At 56.9% G+C, this 18,638-nt stretch overlaps 1 protein-coding gene across 1 annotated transcript; it reads left to right on the forward strand.

Moving 5' to 3' along the window:
• The first annotated feature begins 1,956 nt into the window (after positions 1-1,956).
• On the forward strand, positions 1,957-16,919 carry PRDM12 (PR/SET domain 12). Its single transcript, XM_052649629.1, has 5 exons — positions 1,957-2,179; positions 3,921-4,111; positions 5,761-5,916; positions 14,402-14,513; positions 16,513-16,919. Exons 1-5 carry the CDS (start codon positions 1,957-1,959, stop codon positions 16,917-16,919), a joined length of 1,089 nt encoding a protein of 362 aa, XP_052505589.1.
• The last annotated feature ends 1,719 nt before the right edge of the window (positions 16,920-18,638 follow it).

Below are 18,638 nucleotides of genomic sequence, written 5' to 3' on the forward strand. Positions count from 1 at the left end.
AGCTCTTTGCCAAGGGGCATGAAGACAGTACTCCTTGTAGGAAACCAGGCCCCCTTGCCCCTCTGCCCAAGCCCCCTCTCTGAGGACAAGGCCTGTGTGTGGAGGGGTCCCATTCCTCCAGCTCACCAGTGGGCGAGCCCAAGGCACTGGCCTGAAGGTCCAGAAAACCGGTTATTGGAATCGGACATTGGTGGGAAGGGTGCGGAGTTCAGCAGATGAAGGTGCCTTCGGTGCTCCCCATCCCTCGTCTGTGGCTGGGGAGTGGGGGTGGGATTTGAGAGTAACCCTGGGTGGCAGCAAAGCCCGCAGGTTAGCGGTGGCCTTCCCGCTTTGGTTCCCAGCTCCCGGTCTCCCGAGAGAGACTGCGCTTGCCCTCCGGGAAGCCTTGGAATCTTCGTGAAGATAGTCTGCTGGCCGGGTAAGGTTGAGGTGGGGTGGGGAAGCAAGTAGGGAGAGAGGGAGTGAAGTGGGAGGCCAGAAGAGAAAGAGGTAGGAGGCAGGAAGGGGTGCAGGACGCTGGCGGGCTTCCCTAGTTCGCAGCTGAACTGAAGGAGTCAGGGGGCTCGAGCCTCAAGCCAAGGGAGCAGCGCGGCCCGGCCCCGGGGAGCTCCCTGCAGATGCGGAGGCGTTCGCTCCTGGGCACTGCCGTTGCGTTGGCGATGCTCCACGGACCTCTTTCGATCTCCCTACATCCGTCAGGAAAAAGCCTTTGCCAAGCGACCCGCGAATTTCGGTCTGCGGGTGTGCCCTTCCCAACCCCGATCTAGCCCCACCCTAGGACCGGGAGATGTCTCCCGCGAAGCCGGGACATCCCCAGCCCCGACGGCGGCCGCAGCTCCGCCCCGCAGCCCTCTCCGCCCAGAGAGGAGTTTCTCCACCGGCTACCGGCAGCCAGCCGGGCGGTTGCAGAGGCCCGTTTGAAGCGAAGCGGCGGTCTCCGCAGCGCCGTCTGCGCGGGAGTTCAACGCGGGCCTGCGCCGGGCCGGCTGGCTCCGGGGCGACTACCGCAGTCTGGGGCGTGGAGCGCGGGGAGAGCGCGGCACCCGGCGGGCCAGGCGGGGCCAGGGAGCGCAGGGGAGGTGAGTGGCGGCCTGGCCCGGCCGGGATGCCGAACGCAGATCCCGCCTGGGATCGTGGGTGAGCGCGGGGCCCGAGGGCAGGCGTCTCCTCCTGCCTAGTCTTGGTCCCTGGAGTCCGAGCGAGCCTCGCTGCACCCCCTGCCCTGCTCCGTCCCCCTCCTCTCTTCGCCGCGGGCCGAGCCTCCTTCCTGGCCCGGCGCTTCCCGCGAGGAGAGGAGGAGAAAGAAGGGGGGGGGGGTGGCAGGGCCAGGGAGGGGCGGGAGGAGCGCGGGGTGGGGGGACCGATCCGAGCGGCCGAGCGCCCCCGCCCCTTGAGCTCTGGCGGCGAAGGCTCCTCGCGCCTGGGCCGGGTACAACAAGTCTGTCCTCCGACGTCAGGGGGTCATTAATAACCAATTAGGAGGGTCACTGCGGCTGCTATAAAGGCGCTGAGATTTTTTGCCAAGGGGAAGACCGACCGGGCCGGGTGTGTGAGAGGCGAGCGCGCGGCGGAGAGCCCCTCGCCGCCCGTTTCTCTGCAGCCACCCGCCTCCCACCCACCCCGCACCGCCCGCCCCCGCCTTCCCCGCACCCGCCTTCCCCGCACCCGCCTCCGCCTCCACCCCTGGCTCTCCAGCCCTTCGCGCCGCCTCTGCCATCGCTGCACATTTCCCGTCTCCCTCTGCCTTCTGCCTCGCGCTCCCTCGTTCACTTCCCTCCCAGCCACCCCCTCGCTTCCCGCTCCCTCCTGCCCCTCTTCCTTCCCCGTCACAACTCTCTTTTCCCGCTCCTGGGCTCCCCCCCAGCTCGTCCAACACATCCCCCGCCTCGGCCGGGCCGTCCGGCCGTCCGTCCGTCCGTCCCTTCGTCCTCGGCGCCGGCGAGCCCCGGGCCGCCCATGATGGGCTCCGTGCTCCCGGCGGAGGCCCTGGTGCTCAAGACCGGGCTGAAGGCGCCGGGGCTGGCGCTGGCCGAGGTCATCACCTCCGACATCCTGCACAGCTTCCTGTACGGCCGCTGGCGCAACGTGCTGGGCGAGCAGCTCTTCGAAGACAAGAGCCACCACGCCAGCCCCAAGACCGCCTTCACCGCCGAGGTCCTGGCGCAGTCCTTCTCGGGCGGTGAGTCGCGCCGTCGGGGCGGATCGCATCCCTCCCTCCCCGCAGCCCCCTGGTTCCTGGGCCCACACGCGCGGGCCGCGGCAGGGACCAGAGGGCGGTGGCAGCCGCTCGCGCCCATCCGGGAGTTCCACACGCGGCCCGTGACTCAGTTTCTCGTAAGCCGAGCCCGGGCGCAAGCAGCCAAGCCCGGGCTGGGGGGCGCCTCCACCGCGCGCGGCTCGAAGTCCGAGATCTGGGCGCTCCTGCTGTCCGCCCGCCGCCCCCGCGCTTCCCCAGCCGCCCCTCACCCCCCTGAGCCGGCGGGTTCCCGGCATTCAAAGCCTTACTAGGCGTGTAATAGCAGTTGACTCAAAAAGAAGGGGTTTTAAATTCATTTAGTTAACTTGGGCTTGACCCGCGAGAGTTCCCACTTAAACCAAGAACTTTAAAAGGCAGCGAGGGCTGGGGAGGGGGCGGAGGGAGGGCGGACAGGAGAGAAAGCGGCGGAGAGAGAGCGAGGGAGAGATGAGAGAGGGAGAGAAGTTTCTTTTCTTTAAGATGTCTCAAGTTCTTACTCCTCATTCATCAACCCGCAAACAATATCTTTCCCCGGCGCTGGCATCTCGGCGCGTCGCCCCCTTTTCCCCCTTTACGATTTCTGTTCCTCTCTTAATTTACCGTGCAGACTAATTCCACTTCCATTCACGCTATGTCAACCGTCTAATCCCCCCTTTTTGTAAGGGGAATTCCTCGGCCCCTTTTAAACAAGTCCCCTCCGCATTGAGCTACAATTTACTGCTACAGCATTCTTCCAGGGCTAATGAATTTAGAATTAGCAATTTCTTTCGAATGGAGCCGAATGAATGCGATCACTTTAACAGCGTGACAAATTGCCGGCCGCGCCGCAATGGACACCGTTTAACCCCCTCTTTCAGCCGGTCCGCTCGCCGGGTATTTTCCCAGGTAGCTTAGAGGGGAACCTTGTAAGACATGAAGGCCGCCCCTGTGCGCCTCTCCGCTCCCACCCCGGCTGCCCGGCCAAGGCAGGAGGACCCCCCCCAGGGGGTTGCGGGCCGCCCCGGCTCTTGTCCACCCGGAGAAGCGACTTCGCGGCTGGCCTAGGTCCGGGCACTGCCCTCCCTGGCAACCCCGGATCTCGCCGGGAACCCGGGCACGCCCAGGGTCACCCAGAAAGCGTGAAATACCGCCCGCCGCCGTCGCCCGCCTTTCTTTTTAGCCGCCTCCACCTCAGAGCCCGACTTCCTTTCCCAGCGCGGTCGGAGCGCCGCGGGCGCGGGGTTCCCCGCACCCCAAGCGAAGTCAGAGCCCCTGGCCGAGCCCCGGGTCCTCCGACAGTGCCCTGCGCTCCGTGCCGGAAAGCGCAGCGCGCGCGGAGCCGCGGGAGAACCGCCCAGAACCCGAGCCGGGCGAAAGAGTCTTGGCTGGGCCGTCACCTCCTCGTGGGACCGGGCCTCAGTTTACTCCTTGGTTAAGGCCTAAACTGCCGTCGGCCCCGCAGTTCTTAAACTTGGCCGAAGAGGAGGGGAAGGGCGGTTGTGGATGTTCTGAGAATTCGTGGAGAGACCCAAAACGAAAACAAACACAAGAAAACTCTCCTAGAAATGAATCCCAAAGGCACCTCTTGCTTTCGGAGGCTCCGCGGGTTGCTGAGCCTCCACCCCCGGGGGGCGGGGGAGGGGGAGGAAGAGCCGGGCCTCCCTGCCTTCCGCTCTGACCCAGTCCCCCTGCCTGGTGGCCGCAGAGGTTCAGAAGCTGTCCAGCCTGGTGCTGCCGGCCGAGGTGATCATCGCGCAGAGCTCCATCCCCGGCGAGGGCCTTGGCATCTTCTCCAAGACGTGGATCAAGGCCGGCACCGAGATGGGCCCCTTCACTGGCCGTGTCATCGCTCCGGAGCACGTGGACATCTGCAAGAACAACAACCTCATGTGGGAGGTAGGCAGGGTCTCCGGGTCGCGGGGGTGAGGGGAAGAGCAGCGTGGACTGCGGGGTGTGGGATGTGGGTGGGGCCCTGGCGGCCTGCCTGACCCACTGCTGGTTCTTCCCTTGCTGGAATCTGTAGGCACTTTGGGCTGGGCCATGACTGGTCCCTGAGGTCGATTCCTTCACCTTGCCTGATGTCTGGAGGTTCTTCCCCAAATCACAAGGCGAAGCCTCTCTCCTCCTGTGAACCTTGGGGAGCACTTCCGGGGCTGTGGTGGGGCAGAGCCGGGACCCAGAGAAGTCATGTACCTTGCCCAGAGTCCCACTGGAGACCTGGGAAGCCATTCCTGGGAGCCACCTCCCAGCCACCTGCATTTTTCCCCTCACTCCAGCAGCAGCAAAAGAGAGCCCCTCAGAGCCAGCCTTGGACTTGGGGTGATCATGGCTGGAAGGAAAGATGAAGGGAGAGGGTGCTTCCTAGGAGTCGGCTTCTCAAACCAGGTGGAACAATGACAGCGGACACGAGTGCCGTTGAACTGGCACAGAGTCCGCTTTCTGAGCATGAAGTCCGCTTTCTGAGCACCGGGCCTGCATTCCACCAGATTGTCTCAGCAGCCCAGTGGATTATTATTCCCATTTTAGAGAAGGAAAGTGACCTTCCATCCAAGGACTTCTGTCTCTCCTCCCTACAACAGTGCCAGATGCCAGCAAAGCCCCCCCCACCCCCACCCCACCCCACCCCACCCCACCCCCACCGCACCCCACCCCACCCCACCCCCACCCCACCCCACCCCACCCCCACCCCACCCCACCCCACCCCCACCCCACCCCACCCCACCCCCACCCCACCCCACCCCACCTTGGGATAAAGCCAGTCCAGAGCACTTCCGCCTCCTGGGGCTCTCACTTGGAGGAGGTCAGCTGATGCACCCACTCCCGAGTGTCATTTCCCCTCCCTTCCCCAGGGCTCCACCACGACCCCCTCCTAGCAGATGCTCAAGGAGTGGGACAAATCCTGCACGTGGTCACAGGAGCAGCGGGGGACGGTTGAGGGGGAGGCCACGGAGATGCCCCAAGGCCTCTCCTAACCTCACCTCCTCCCACACCTCTGGAGGCCTGGGCCAGCAGTTCCTTTCTCCACTGGCTGCTGGGTTAGGAAGTTGGGCTCCAGGAGATATAGGAGTGCTTTTGGTGGCTCCCACAAAGAGAGGCCAGGCCAAGGTCCCCAAGTGGGCCAGGCTTCCCTTTATAGGCCCCTCTGTGTCCCCCTCTGAGGTCCTGGCCAGTGCTCTCCACTGCTTCCCCAGAAAGCTGGCTGGAGGGGATGCCGTTTTGGTCAGTGATCTCCTGGAGACCCCTCTTCATCCGGGGTTGGGGAGGCTGTGGCAGCAGGAGCCTGTGGGGCCCTGGAGACTGACTCCCTATTGGTCACTTCCAGCCAGCCGGCCTCAGGCAAATCGCCATACTGCTCTGAGCCCTCCTTTCCTCCACTGGAAAACTGAGATGATGAGATGATAATAGCTGTGTCCCCTTCCTGGGAGTGCTGGGAGGCTGGAAAGAGACACTGTGTGGATGTGCTTGGTGTGGGGCCTAGCCCTGGCCCCAGGCAGCACACACCACACAGCCCTGCCTCATCCGGCCCCCGATTTACCTGCGCCCAGGTGTTCAATGAGGACGGCACGGTGCGCTACTTCATCGACGCCAGCCAGGAGGACCACCGAAGCTGGATGACCTACATCAAATGCGCCCGTAATGAGCAGGAGCAGAACCTGGAGGTGGTCCAGATAGGCACCAGCATCTTCTACAAAGCCATTGAGGTGAGTGTGTGTATCACTGTGTAGGGGGCAGTGGGGGTGCAGCCGGGCTGGGGTGCAGGGCAGTTGTGTCCAGGGACTGTGGTGGAAGCAAGAGGGGAGTGCTGGGGAAGATGCTGGCCTAGCTGGCCCTGCCCAGGCTGGAGGACTGAAGCCCGAACATCATAGTCTCCGGGAGCATGACCTTCAGGGCAAGCTTCCTGCTGCAGATCAGAAAGGACAGAACCTTTGACTGCACGCCATTGTGAACATCATGGGTGCCTCAATAGCCAGGTCCCGGGATACCTGCTGAGGGGGTCCTGGGATTGAGAAGCCACGGAGATGCAGAGTCATCAGAAAGCGGTCCAGGGAAAGCATCTGGTGGGGAGAGAGGTACTGAGTGAGCAGTGTTTCGGCTGTGCGTTGCCCGTCGTCCTGCATGCATGGGCCACCAGTGACGTGTGGGTGGCGTGGATCGCGACTCTAGCCTCAGCTATCACATCCTCATCACTTGAGGCGTCGGGCTTTTTTAGATGTGGTATGAGCGTGATGGCATGTAATCCTCATGTGTTTAATCTGCGAGGAAGGCTTCTGTGATCATCTACCGTTTCCTGGGTCTCACTTGGTAACGGGCAGACTCGGGAGCTTTTACGGGCATTGGAGTGGGGTGGGGGTAGGGGGATGTTAGCATTGATATCTGAGCGAGTGAAGCTTCTCAGACAAGACGGAAAGCGAGATAGCAGGCAGATAGATATCACTTCCCATGATGAGGGTGGGGGTGGTGTGAGGAGCTGGCCAGGCCCAGGGCAGGAGGTTCAAGGGGGATGGAAAGGAGGTATGAAATGCTTGGGCAGAGGCAGACAGGCTTATGGTATTTGGGGAGGGGATAATGGCATGAGTGGTGGTAGTTGAGGCAGCCAGGCTGTTGGGACCCTTAAGGCCTTGTCCCTTGGCAGGAAATTTGCTCAGTGTCTGGCCCAGGAGAGGGGCTAGCAGCCCTGCCTCCCCATGGCAGGTTGGTAGCAAGTGCTGTGAGGGGGTGGGGGGGAGGAGGGGGATCATGCCCCCATAGTCTTCTGGACCCCATGCTTGTGGAAAGAGGCACGGTGCCTCTTGGGGTGGGGCTGGGCTTGGCTGAATTTGGGGGTGTTCTGAATGACTCCTCCTTCCTTTAGTCCATTTTCTTCCTGCAACTCAGAGCCTCACGTCTTTCTAAGGCTCTGAGGGGGCACTGGACAGTTGTCACTTAATAACAAAACCCCAGGGAATCTCCCAGGGGTGGCAACAGAATGGCCTTTGCTTGGGCCCTGGTGTGGCCAGGAAGTATGTTCCATCGAGGGCTGGACCCGAGGAGGAGCAGGGAGGGTAAAGGGAGGTTGGGAATGCCCTGGAGGTCCAGGGGTTAGGGCTCGGCGCTTTCAATGCCAGGCCCAGGTTTGATCCCTGTCTCAGTACTGAGATCCTACACGCCCTGCTGTGCAAAAAAAAGGAAGGTGAGCAGTTCTTGGACTGAAGTTTGCATGAGATGGGGTAGAGTAAAGACAGGACTGATCCGAACCCAGGCTGAGGGTGGAGGTGCTTCTTCTGGGAGAAAAGCCAACCCTAGGATTTGCGTCATGTGTGGCTGAGCCCCACTTCTGGCAGAGAGCACCCCCTCTCACCTGCTCGGCCTCACATGTATCCTTAACATTTGTGCACTGCTCCTTGGCTACCCTGAAACAGATGAGATGGGGGACACACACTCATTCCATCCCTCCCATGGAGAGATGCGCACACTCATACACACACACACGCACACACACAGGGTAAGGATGCCGACGTGATTTTAGCAAAGGACTCCCGACAGCTTCAGTTATGGAGACAGGAGTCTCATCTCACTGTTCAGGTCACTGGCTGAGTGCTGAGCAGAGTCAGGAAATATTAACAGACATTTGTACAGAAATTCACAGTCAGAGGGCAAGGTGGCTAAGATGTGTCTCCACGGAGGAATTTAAGATAATCAGATTTTTAAAAGTCATCTACATTTGACGGGGAATTAAAATTGAAGAAAAGAAGGGAATTTCCTAGTGGTCCAGTAGTTAGGCCTCAGCCCTTTCATTGCCGAGGGCCTGGGTTCAGTCCCTGGTCGGGGAACTGAGATCCCAAAAGCCACCACTCAGAGCGACCAAAAGACAAAACAGAATAAAATGCATTTTAAACATTGAAGAAAGAAGATTAGGAAAATATATCCTCCTGGATATGATCTAGATTAGTGGATATCACCAATTTGGCTATCCGTGCTTCTACAGAATTAGCAAGCCGAATGATGGAGCGAGGGATAAGAAAACACAAAATATCACCCATTTTACTTTAAACAAGTGATGTTGGACACATTTTTTTTTTTTTGGTGGTGGCAGTTTTCTTAAAGTGATGCGCCAAAATGTCAGATGCCGCTTACAGGACCAGCTGTGAGTCTGGGTGTGTGTGACTGACTGCCGTGCAGCAGGGCTCGGCCGGAAGAAATTCCTGCTGCCCCCCGGCCACTCCCCCAGATGCCTCTGCAGTATGGGGGCTGTTTGTCCTGTGTTTGTGTGAGGGAGCCAAGAAGGGTCTGTGCCATGACCTGTTTTCTTAATCTTCCCGTCACCCAGAACTGCTATGTTTATTTCATAACAGTAACCCGTTTCTTGCGAAAAAAAAAGAAAAAACGGAAAGAAGCATCTTCATAAAATAAGCAGAATATACTAATGTGGCTCTGAAATTTTCTATAAATTCAAAAGGAAGGCCGTCCAAATGGAGACGAGGGTGGTGGGTTTCTGGGGCCAGCTGGCCCAGGTGGATTTGGTATCTGGCCGGATTTGCTGGTATGTTATACTAGGACTCTCCTCCCTTTGCTGTCTTCTACCACGGAAGAATTGACTGTAACCTCAGGTGCCTAAAATGACATTTCTAGAAATTGCCCAGCACGTGGCACATGGGTACTACATGTTAATGCATAAGTCTTTTTCTGGGTGATGGGAGCTGGCTCGAAAGTGGACACACAGACCTGTTTCTCCCAGGAAAACAAAAGAGATAAATAAAATCGGCTGCCCTGCGAAGCAAGAAATTTGACCCCCAAATTCAATACAAGTAAAGTATTTAGGAATAATTTATGCAAATTTTGGATTTGGGAACTGGGAAGAAACTTCTCAGGCTTTCCTCGCCCGATGTTTTGGCATAGGACTGTGCCCTGAAATGTGGGCTCTTTCCTTGTTTGCGACTTTTCTTTTTGTTCCAGGCTATTGAACTTCTTCTCCCCCTAGAGCCCAACAGCTCCATCTCTCCATCTTTCTTTTTCTGTGGGGACAGGCTCTATTTGCCTTTCAACCTTGCTCACTGGTGGGTGCAGTTAAGGGACTTTGATTATTAATAATAAGCATCATTAATGATGCTACCATCCGTGGAGCAGCTCCATGTGCCAGCACCACGCTAAGGATATTCACAACTTTCATCCCCTCGGCCTGGGGCTTTCCTTATCCCCATTTTAATGATGATGAAACTGAGGTTCAGGGGGATCTTGGGAGACTGTGAGCTGTGGTTTGAATTTGTCTGATCCCCGAGCAGAGCCCTTGGTCACTGCGCCATGGGACCTCCCTGACCAACATCTATTTGCTGGAACTCTATTAATTGGTGTGTCAGGACATCTGTGGTACAATGGAAATTGATATTCGTCCAGATGACACCGAGGTCCTTCTGGATGAGGGTTTCTGTACCGCCGGGGGCAGGGGCAGGGGGCATCAGAGCCTCCTGGGAGCATGTTCCATGTTGTGACATGAATTTATATTAGGAAAACAAACCCAAACCCCCACACATTTTCAACTGATAATAAAAAGTCAGAAATGGGTCAGGACAAAACTTCTGGGCTGACAGGGAAGGTGAAGAATCACACGTGGGAGATCATGTAATTTGTCAACTAAAGAGTCAGGCTCTGAAATTCACCCAGAGTCTTGATGATGCGAACTTTATGGTGTGGCATTCGTCTCCTTGGGAACTGCTTTGTTTATTGTGTGACCCGAGTTAGTCTCCGCTCTCCAGAAAAGTGAGCAAGCAGCTGGTTCTCATTCTCTGAGCCCCGGTGGAGAGCCCCGGCTGGGCCAGGCCAGAGCGTTGACTGGAAAGGAATGGGGCTAGGGTCTTCTCAGGCGGTTCAAGGGTTAAGACATCACACTTCCACTGTGGCGGGAGGGGTGTGGGTTCAATTCCTGGTTGGGAGACTAAGACCCTACATGCCGTGCAGTGGGCACCTCTTCAAAAAAAAGGAGAAATAGGGCTCCTGAGGGCACTAGGGGTCCCTGCAGAGGACCGTGGCTCTTCTTTGGTCTCAGGCGACCAGCATCCGGGAGCCTCCGGCCAGTGGTACTAGGCTCTCAGGGAACAGGCTGCCGGTTCTTGGGCTCTCCTGGTCTCCATCTCTGGGGCCACTGGGAGCAAGCAGAGGCCAGAGGTCCAGGCCAGGAGCTGCCGCTAATTTCCTGGAGCTCTGATGGGTAGAGAGAACTTTCAGTGCCCGGCCTCCAAGAGGTGAGGCTGCCTTCCCCAACGCTGCTTTGAGAACTGGACACTTCTTTTTTGTTTTCTTGACCGGGATAACCTCAGTTGCTCTCATGTCATCAGTTCTGATTATTTTATTTTAAAACATATTTAATTTTGTACTGGGGTACGCCGATTAACAATGCTGTGATAGTTTCAGGTGAACAGCGAAGGGACTCAGCCATACATACACATGTATCCATTCTCCCCAAACTGGAAACTTCTTGCTGTCTGGGGATGTGTGTCATTGTCAATTCGAGCAGGTTCTTTTTAATAGATTTTCTTTCTTTAAAAACTCTTCTTTTTGTGGGACTTCCCTGGTGGTCCAATGGCTAAGACTCCACGCTCCCAATGCAGGGTGCCCAGGTTCGATCCCTGGTTAGGGAACTAGATCCCACATGCTGCAACTGAAAAAAATAAAAATAAAAAAGTCCCTCCTGTTGCAACTAAGACCCAGCACAGCTAAATTAATTAATTTAAATGTATATATTATTTTTGTATAAAAGCAATATGTGCTTATTAATTCTTAAAACATTGGATGCAGCCTGTAGAAGATATAAGTCAATTTTAATCAACATTAAAAAAAAAAAAAGGTCTCAAAATGACAAACCCGTCTGAGGAAAGATTCGCAGAAAACCAGAAAACGTGGCTGGGCACCTTGGGTGGGAGAATTACTTTTCCCAATATGCTCCTTTGTGTCTGTGTCACTGTTTTAATTTTTAAAATCCAGGAGTATAATTAATTTTCGTCCATTTGAAAAACGTGTCCGTAAATAAATGACTCAAAACAGTCAGTATTAAAGCTCTTATTTTAAAAACATTATCCCCAAGCACCATTCTGAATAACAATCCTCAGAATTCGTGCATTTCCAGATGTTCTCGGCTCCTCATTCATCACCATGATAGTTGTCACTGTTACATTTGTTTTATGTTTCGTAATGCTTGTCACTGTCAGTTCAAATGAAAGGGCCGTTGTTGACTTAGGTATTTGACTCCCGGTCTGCAAGTCTGGAGATGGCAATGCAGTTTTCAGAGACATCGTGGGGGCTTGCTGACCCCTCTCACACCACCTCTGGGCTTTCCCCTCCCACTCAGGGCAGATGGGGCCAGCACACAGTGGCACCAGCGTGGTATTGGTGTCTTGGGGGCACGCGGGCCAGCCTGTGCTTTTCTTTGTTGTTCTGCCTTGTGGCATGCGGGATCTTAATTCTCCAGCCAAAGATTGAACCTGGCCTTCGGCAGGGAAAGCACCAAGTCCTAACCACTGGACCTCTGAGGAATTCCCCAGCCTGTGCTTTTGATGGTCACTAAAGGCAGAGCCACCAGCATCCTGGGCCCCCCTCGCCACGCTGAAGGCTCTGTGGGGACAACTGGGGGACCCAATACCCCAGAGGTGGATGTCCAGCAGGGTGCGGTCACTGTTTTACAGGTGAGGAAAGTGAGGACTGGTGACAGAAGGCCACTTGCCCAAGGGGGCACGGTCAGCAGGCGGGGAGCCCAAGCGGACCCCGACCTGTGTGGCCCCAGCGCCTGAGCCGGAGCCCTTGGCAACACCATCTCCTGAAGGAAGGGGCATGTATAGATGTCTGGACAGCTGGACCAGACAACTGGTCACTTTAGAAGAACTGTGATGTACAAAGATCTGGTGTCACCTGAACATTGAAGCCAGGGGCTGGGACAATGTCGGAGGTGACTGACAGAGTCTTAGAATTGGGGGGACCTCAGAGATCATGCTCCCCACCCCCCTCATTTGAGGAGACAAGCTTAGGAAGGCAGAGTGCTCGCCGAAGGTCACCCAGGGACCCAGGGACTGAAGGCCCACCAGCACCATCTCTCAGCAGCTTCCTTCATAGTGAATTTATCCTGAATACTTTACTCCATTACCCTCTTTTCTAAGGGGTTCACCGAACCTCTCTCAGCTTTTCCAGCAGGGCCTCCAGCTCTGACCTGCTGGCCTCCTCGACGGTGGCTGAGCCTGTGAATGATCAGAGGCCACGAGGACTCTTGCTGCTGAGCCAGATTCTCATTTGTCTGCTTTTAGGCATGGCCTAATTTCCCTTGGCTTCTGAGACTGCATGTGATCTTTCCATATTTAAACCCCATCAATCTGAGCGGGCGTGGCACCCTCTGCCAGGCTCCTCGTCACTCACTGACCATGTGGCTTGCCATGACACCCCAAGGGCTGTGGGGTCTGTTGGAAAGGGGCATGGGGACCTCAGGCTGAGTCATCAGAGGATGGACATCGCCTAGGCCCCCTGGAACTTTGTTTCTTCCACCCCCTCCTCTCCCTGCTTCCCTCCTCTGCAGAGTAGTGCAGAGCTGGCCCTGATGGTCTGAGGTTCTTCCTGGCTCAGACCAGAGGAACGTAGGTGTGGTGAACAGAACGGTTCTGTGATTGGCAGGGGTCTGCAGGCCAGAACCAAAGGGAAGGGGTGGGGGCTTTCTCTGTGATCCTGGAAGCCAAGGAGAAGGGTCCATTCTAGGGTGATTTCAGACAGCCTACATGGAGTCCTGTGTGATTTTTTTGTATCCACTTCAACTAAAAGAGGACTCACCCGGGGACTTCCCTGGCAGCCCAGTGCTTAAGACTTTGAGCTCTCACTGCAGGGGGCACGGGTTCAATTCCTAATCCAGGAACTAAGATCCCACATGCCACATGATGCAGCCAAAAAACCAAAAAGGACCCATTAGGAAAACAACCCAGCTGTTGCCTGGGGGTGTCCACCTTGCTCTGGGCTGATCAGAGAGTGACCCCCAGGGTGGGTGCCAAAGTCACTCCTCTGGGGTCCAGGCCTCAGGAGGTAATGGGCCTTGCCCTCTCACCTTTGCTCTAGCTGGCTGGGACCTGAGGGTTCTTCACCTTGAGTAACTGGCTGCCACCAGAGGGGTGGCAGGCCCCTGGGATGTCCCAGAGGAAGAGGTCAGCACCACCTCAGGCGTGAGCCTTCCACAGCCTCCCTGGATTGTCACTGCAGAGCCCTCCTGATGGCAGGTCCTCCCCTGGGAGCAGCAGAGCCCTGTCACTGTGGAGTTCTCTGCTGTAGACCTATCGTTGTTTAGTTCCCAAGTCATATTCGACACTTCTGCAAGCCATAGGCTACAGACCACTAGGCCCCTCTACCATGGAATCTCCAGGCAAGAATACTGAAGTGGGGTGCCATTTCCTCCTCCAGAGGATCTTCCCGACCCAGGGACTGAACTCTCGTCTCCTGTATTGCAGGCAGATTCTTTACCTCTGAGCCACCTGGGAAGCTGTGCCACAGGCCTATGACATGACGAGACAGATCCCATTTAAGGCTGGGTGCCCCGGTATGTCTGGAGGCAGAAGCGTTCATTGATCTGAATGCTTCTTTTTTAGCCATTTGCAGGGAGTCATACAGAGGCCTGCGATGGGGAGAGAAGTGTATGTGACATGGTGCTGCCTCCTGGATGCGCTGGTTGAGAGATGTTTCCAGAAAACCATCAGGCAGGGTGTAACTGAGAACCACAGGGTGCCCCGCAGCCCATGCTCCTTGGGGATGTCTGGCTTAGCCCTGCAGACCTGAGGGCTGGTTGGCTCTGGTTCCCCTCGGAGAGAAATTACAAGTTTTCTAGCTTTCCTTCTTCAGTTACTTCTGCTTGAAGCATGGTTTCCATCCCATCGTTGTCAGTTTGGGAGAGCGGCCAGGAGGCAGCTCTGGTCCCAGCAGCAGAGCCAGGATGATACGGTGAGAAGCCTGGGCAGAGTGGAGCAGAGAGGTGGAGCATCCCAGAGCCTCCCGTGTCTGTGAAGCTTGTTGGAGATAGCCTGGTAGAAAGGGACCCCAGTGTGGCTCTCTTGGGGCTGCGACTGTATCGACATGTCCATGGTGGGAGCTAGGACAGCTCCTCCTGGCTGTGAGCGGACATCCTCCCCTGGCGGGGGGGCAGGGGACATCCTCCTCTGCTGCCTCCCGGACTTCCTCTTGCCTCCTTCCCTACAGATGATCCCTCCAGACCAGGAGCTGCTGGTGTGGTATGGAAACTCACACAACACCTTCCTGGGGATCCCTGGTGTGCCCGGACTGGAGGAGGAGCAGAAGAAGAACAAGCATGGTAGGTAGTCCCCATGAGTCCACAATGACAACGGACCCACAGAGAGTGAGAGGCTGGGGCGGGGGTGTGTGTTTGGCAGGGAAACTCCTGGCCTCTGGGGACCTTGGTTCCGCCTCCTGCAGCGTCAAGCACAAGGCACTTCCTGGTTTAAGGAGGCTGATGCCCCTGGAGCCACTGCCATGGTCCAGGCATGGATGGAAGACAGTTCAAATTCTGGACAAAATAGACTGTCTGGGGGCAGATTGGGTGGAGGGAGAAGCAGGGTGTGGCAGAGGAGCAAGGGGCCAGGCAGTAAGGACACTGGATTGAATTCCAGTTCTGCTGTGCAATCTTGGGAAATGGCTCTGCGCTCGGTTTCGTGACCTCTAAAAGAAGGATGTTTGTTGGGCAAGATGATGTCTAAGCACCCTCCCAGCTCTGTCCATGGTGCTGGACCTGGCACAGAGTAGGTGCTCAGCGTGCATCTGTTGAATGAAGGCTGAGCAGCGTGATGTGCACGTGTGTGTGCTTGTTGGGCGGCGGGGCGGGGTGGGGGCAGCACTGATCATCATGGTAGAGACCATTTGCTCCAGACCTATTTCCTGCCAAGTATTTGGCTAAACCTTTTACAGGTATCATCCCACTTGGGTCCTCATAAAACCTTTGTGATATTTGGTCATTTTTATTTTTAAAGGACGACTCTGAGGCTCAGGAACTACTGTCTATCCAGCCCTTGGTCTAATGCTTCACAAACCATTTTTTCTGATCCTCATAGCAACTTTTTGCTGTGATAAGTAATGATAACGATGTCATCATTACTTTCATTTTGGGGATGAGAAAAGTGAGGTACAGTTCACTGGTACATAGTTGAAAAAGTGAGTTGCCCAGTCAAACCCAACTCTTTGCAACCCCATGGACTGTACCCCACCAGGCTCCTTTGTCCATGGAACTTCCCAAGCAAGAATACTGGAGTGGGTTGCCATTCCCTTCTCCAAGGGATCTTCCCAACCCAGGGATCGAACCCAGGTCTTCTGCATTGCAGGCAGATTCTTTACCATCATGGCCACCAGGTACATAGATGGCACTCAGTAAATAAATGTGGGATAAATTAATGAAAGGTTTGGGGGCGGGGGAAGAGGAGTAGTTATAACAGTTACTACCATTTCTGGACGGTTACTATAAGCCTGGTACTTCCTAAGTCCAGGCTTAGGCAGGTAAAGTGCTCTGTACAGAGTAGCCTTTGAAGATGTCAGCTTTTTTTGTGATTATCTCAGGAAGATCCCGTGGAGGAGGAAATGGCAACTCACTCCAGTGTTCTTGCCTGGAAAATACCATAGACAGAGGAGCCTGGCAGATTACAGTCCATGGGGTCACAAAGAGTCTGACACGACTGAGAGCTGAGTGTGCACATGCACTCAGGTGCAGCTGTGCATAATCCCCGTGAGGTCGTAGTAGGTTCCCATTTTTAAAAAACTTATTTTTCAAAATGTACTTATTTAATTTAATCAGATAATTACTTCACAATACCATGATGGCTTTTGCCTTACATCAACATGAATGGGCCACAGGGCATCCATGTGTCCCCTCCATCCCTCCCCACCTCCCTCCCCACCTCATCCCTCCAGCTTGTCACAAAGCACCTGGCTTTGGGTGCCCTGCCTTCACGTAGGTTCTCATTGTACTGGATGAGAAACTTGAGGCTTCCCCGAGAGGGTAAGTCACTAAGTCCCCGAGATCTCGCAGCATGGGTCTGGAGTCCAACTCCTAACGGATGCCAGGTCAGGGCGCTCGCTGCCCCTTTCCACCCCCTGTGCGGCGCCCCCAATCAGTCGGCGGAACGGTCACCCCGACTGATCGATGATCCGAGGCGGCTGAGCCCCGGGAGGGCGCCCCTTGGGGAGGCGTAGGGGTGGGGGGCGTGGTGTCGAGCCGCCGGCTTCGGGGATGCTAACGAGGCTGCTCTCTCTTTCTCCTTCTTCCCGCCTGCCCGACCCCACCCGGACTCTGCCCGCGCGGCCAGAGGACTTTCACCCCGCGGACTCGGCGGCGGGCACTGCGGGACGCATGCGCTGCGTCATCTGCCACCGCGGCTTCAACTCGCGCAGCAACCTGCGCTCGCACATGCGCATCCACACGCTGGACAAGCCCTTCGTTTGCCGCTTTTGCAACCGCCGCTTCAGCCAGTCGTCCACGCTGCGCAACCACGTGCGCCTGCACACGGGCGAGCGCCCCTACAAGTGCCAGGTGTGCCAGAGCGCCTACTCCCAGCTGGCCGGCCTGCGCGCCCACCAGAAGAGCGCGCGCCACCGGCCGCCCAGCGCCGCGCTGCAGGCCCACTCGCCCGCTCTGCCCGCGCCGCACGCGCACGCGCCCGCGCTCGCCGCCGCCGCCGCCGCCGCGCACCACCTGCCGGCCATGGTGCTGTGAGCACCTGCGCCTGCGTGCGCGGCCCCGCTTCCCCCGCGCGCCCCCGCTCACCCCCGCGCGCCCCCGCCGCCCAGACCCCAGGCCGCCACGCGACACCTGCCGGCCATGGTGCTGTGAGCACCTGCGCCTGCGTGCGCGCCCCCGCTCCCCGCGCCCGCGCGCCCGCGCCCCCCATTCCCCGGGCCGCCGCGCGACACGTGGCTGTCATCTGTCCTGACGCGACCCCCGGCTCTGTAGGCGCGCCCCAGAAATGACGCCCAGGCTTACTCTCTTCCCCCCAGTTTCGCGCACGAGGACCCTGAGGGGCGAAGTCCCTCTCCCCGGCCTTCCCTCCCCTCTCCCCGACATCGGCCATCTCTTCTTCAGTCGCGCGCCTCTTGAGTCGGCTGACCGGGATGATATAGCCCCCTCGTGGGTGGCCGGAGAGGGGACTGAAAGCCTCCGAGGGTCCTCAGCGAGGGGGAGGGGAAAGGGAGACTCGCACCACCCTCACAGAGAGCCGCGTGCTGGGAATGGAGAGCGACCTCCCTGTCCCAGAGTGGGCACAGCGGGGCTGGCACGCGCCATCTCTCTCCTCCTCCCTCCTCAGGGACTGCTATCCTGCAGTGTCGCCCCCTCCTTGACAGCTGGGGGCTGGCGGGCTCAGGGGCAGCCAGAGGAGGCCGGAGAGACCTGCCCTTCCCTGCCAGGATGGGGTGGGGGGGCTTCTCTCCTCCGGGCCACCTGCCCCCCACCCCAAAATGGGCTCCCTGGGGACACACAAGGCACAAATGTGCCAAACAGGCTGAGAAGGAAGGCAAAACCGCGGTGGCTCAGCGGTGAAGAATCTGCCTGCCATGCAGACCAGGTTCGATCCCTGGGTGGGGAAGATCCCTGGAGGAGGGCATGGCAACCCACTCCAGTATTCTTGCCTGGAGAATCCCATGGACAGAGGAGCCTGGTGGGCTACAGCCCACAGGATTGCAAAGAGTAGGACACGACTGAAGCGGCTTAAGCACGCACCAAGGCAAAATAGAAATCCACTCCCTGGGATAAGGCCTGCCTCTCTTTGGGCCTACGCTTCCCCTATCCCCATCTGTAAAATGAGAGAATTGGACCAACGCCACCTCGCCTTCAGCTCTAACGTCAAGCTTGGAAAGGGGATGCGGGGCCCTCCTCGCCACCCTCCGGCACCAGGAGGCCAAGACTGGCTTTTCGGCCCGGAAAGCATCTCCGAGCGGTGCGGGATGCCAGGAGGTTCCGCCCTTGGCTCCGCCGGTTTCCCCACGCTCCGGGCCATGGGCGCCCTCTAGTGTCGCCTGTCCCACCTTGCAGTCATTTACTAGAATCCCGCCTAGGGCGTTTTGTAAAATAAACTATAACGATGAAAAGTATAAAATGTATAGAGTTTTCAAGAACCTGTGCTCTACTTCCAGAAAACGGTCACTTTAACTTTGTATATACTTATCTTAAATGATATTTACGAACCTGTGATATATATTATTTGATTGTACATGTAGAACTGTAAATACATTTGTACCTCTCTTGTATTCTAAAATAAAAATTACTTGGAACATTTACCACTTAGCATCTGAATGGGTCGACGCTTTTGTCTGCATGAAAGGGAAATGTGGAAAATACCTAGGAGTTGGAGAGCGGGCAGGAAGAGTTGTTTCACCTACTGGTTTTTAAAATAACCATCCTTGTCGCAGCTGGGGCATCAGCTCCCCAGAGAGAAGG

The sequence above is a fragment of the Budorcas taxicolor genome, chromosome 11 (assembly GCF_023091745.1).
Source record: "Budorcas taxicolor isolate Tak-1 chromosome 11, Takin1.1, whole genome shotgun sequence".
NCBI classification, from domain to species: domain Eukaryota; kingdom Metazoa; phylum Chordata; class Mammalia; order Artiodactyla; family Bovidae; genus Budorcas; species Budorcas taxicolor.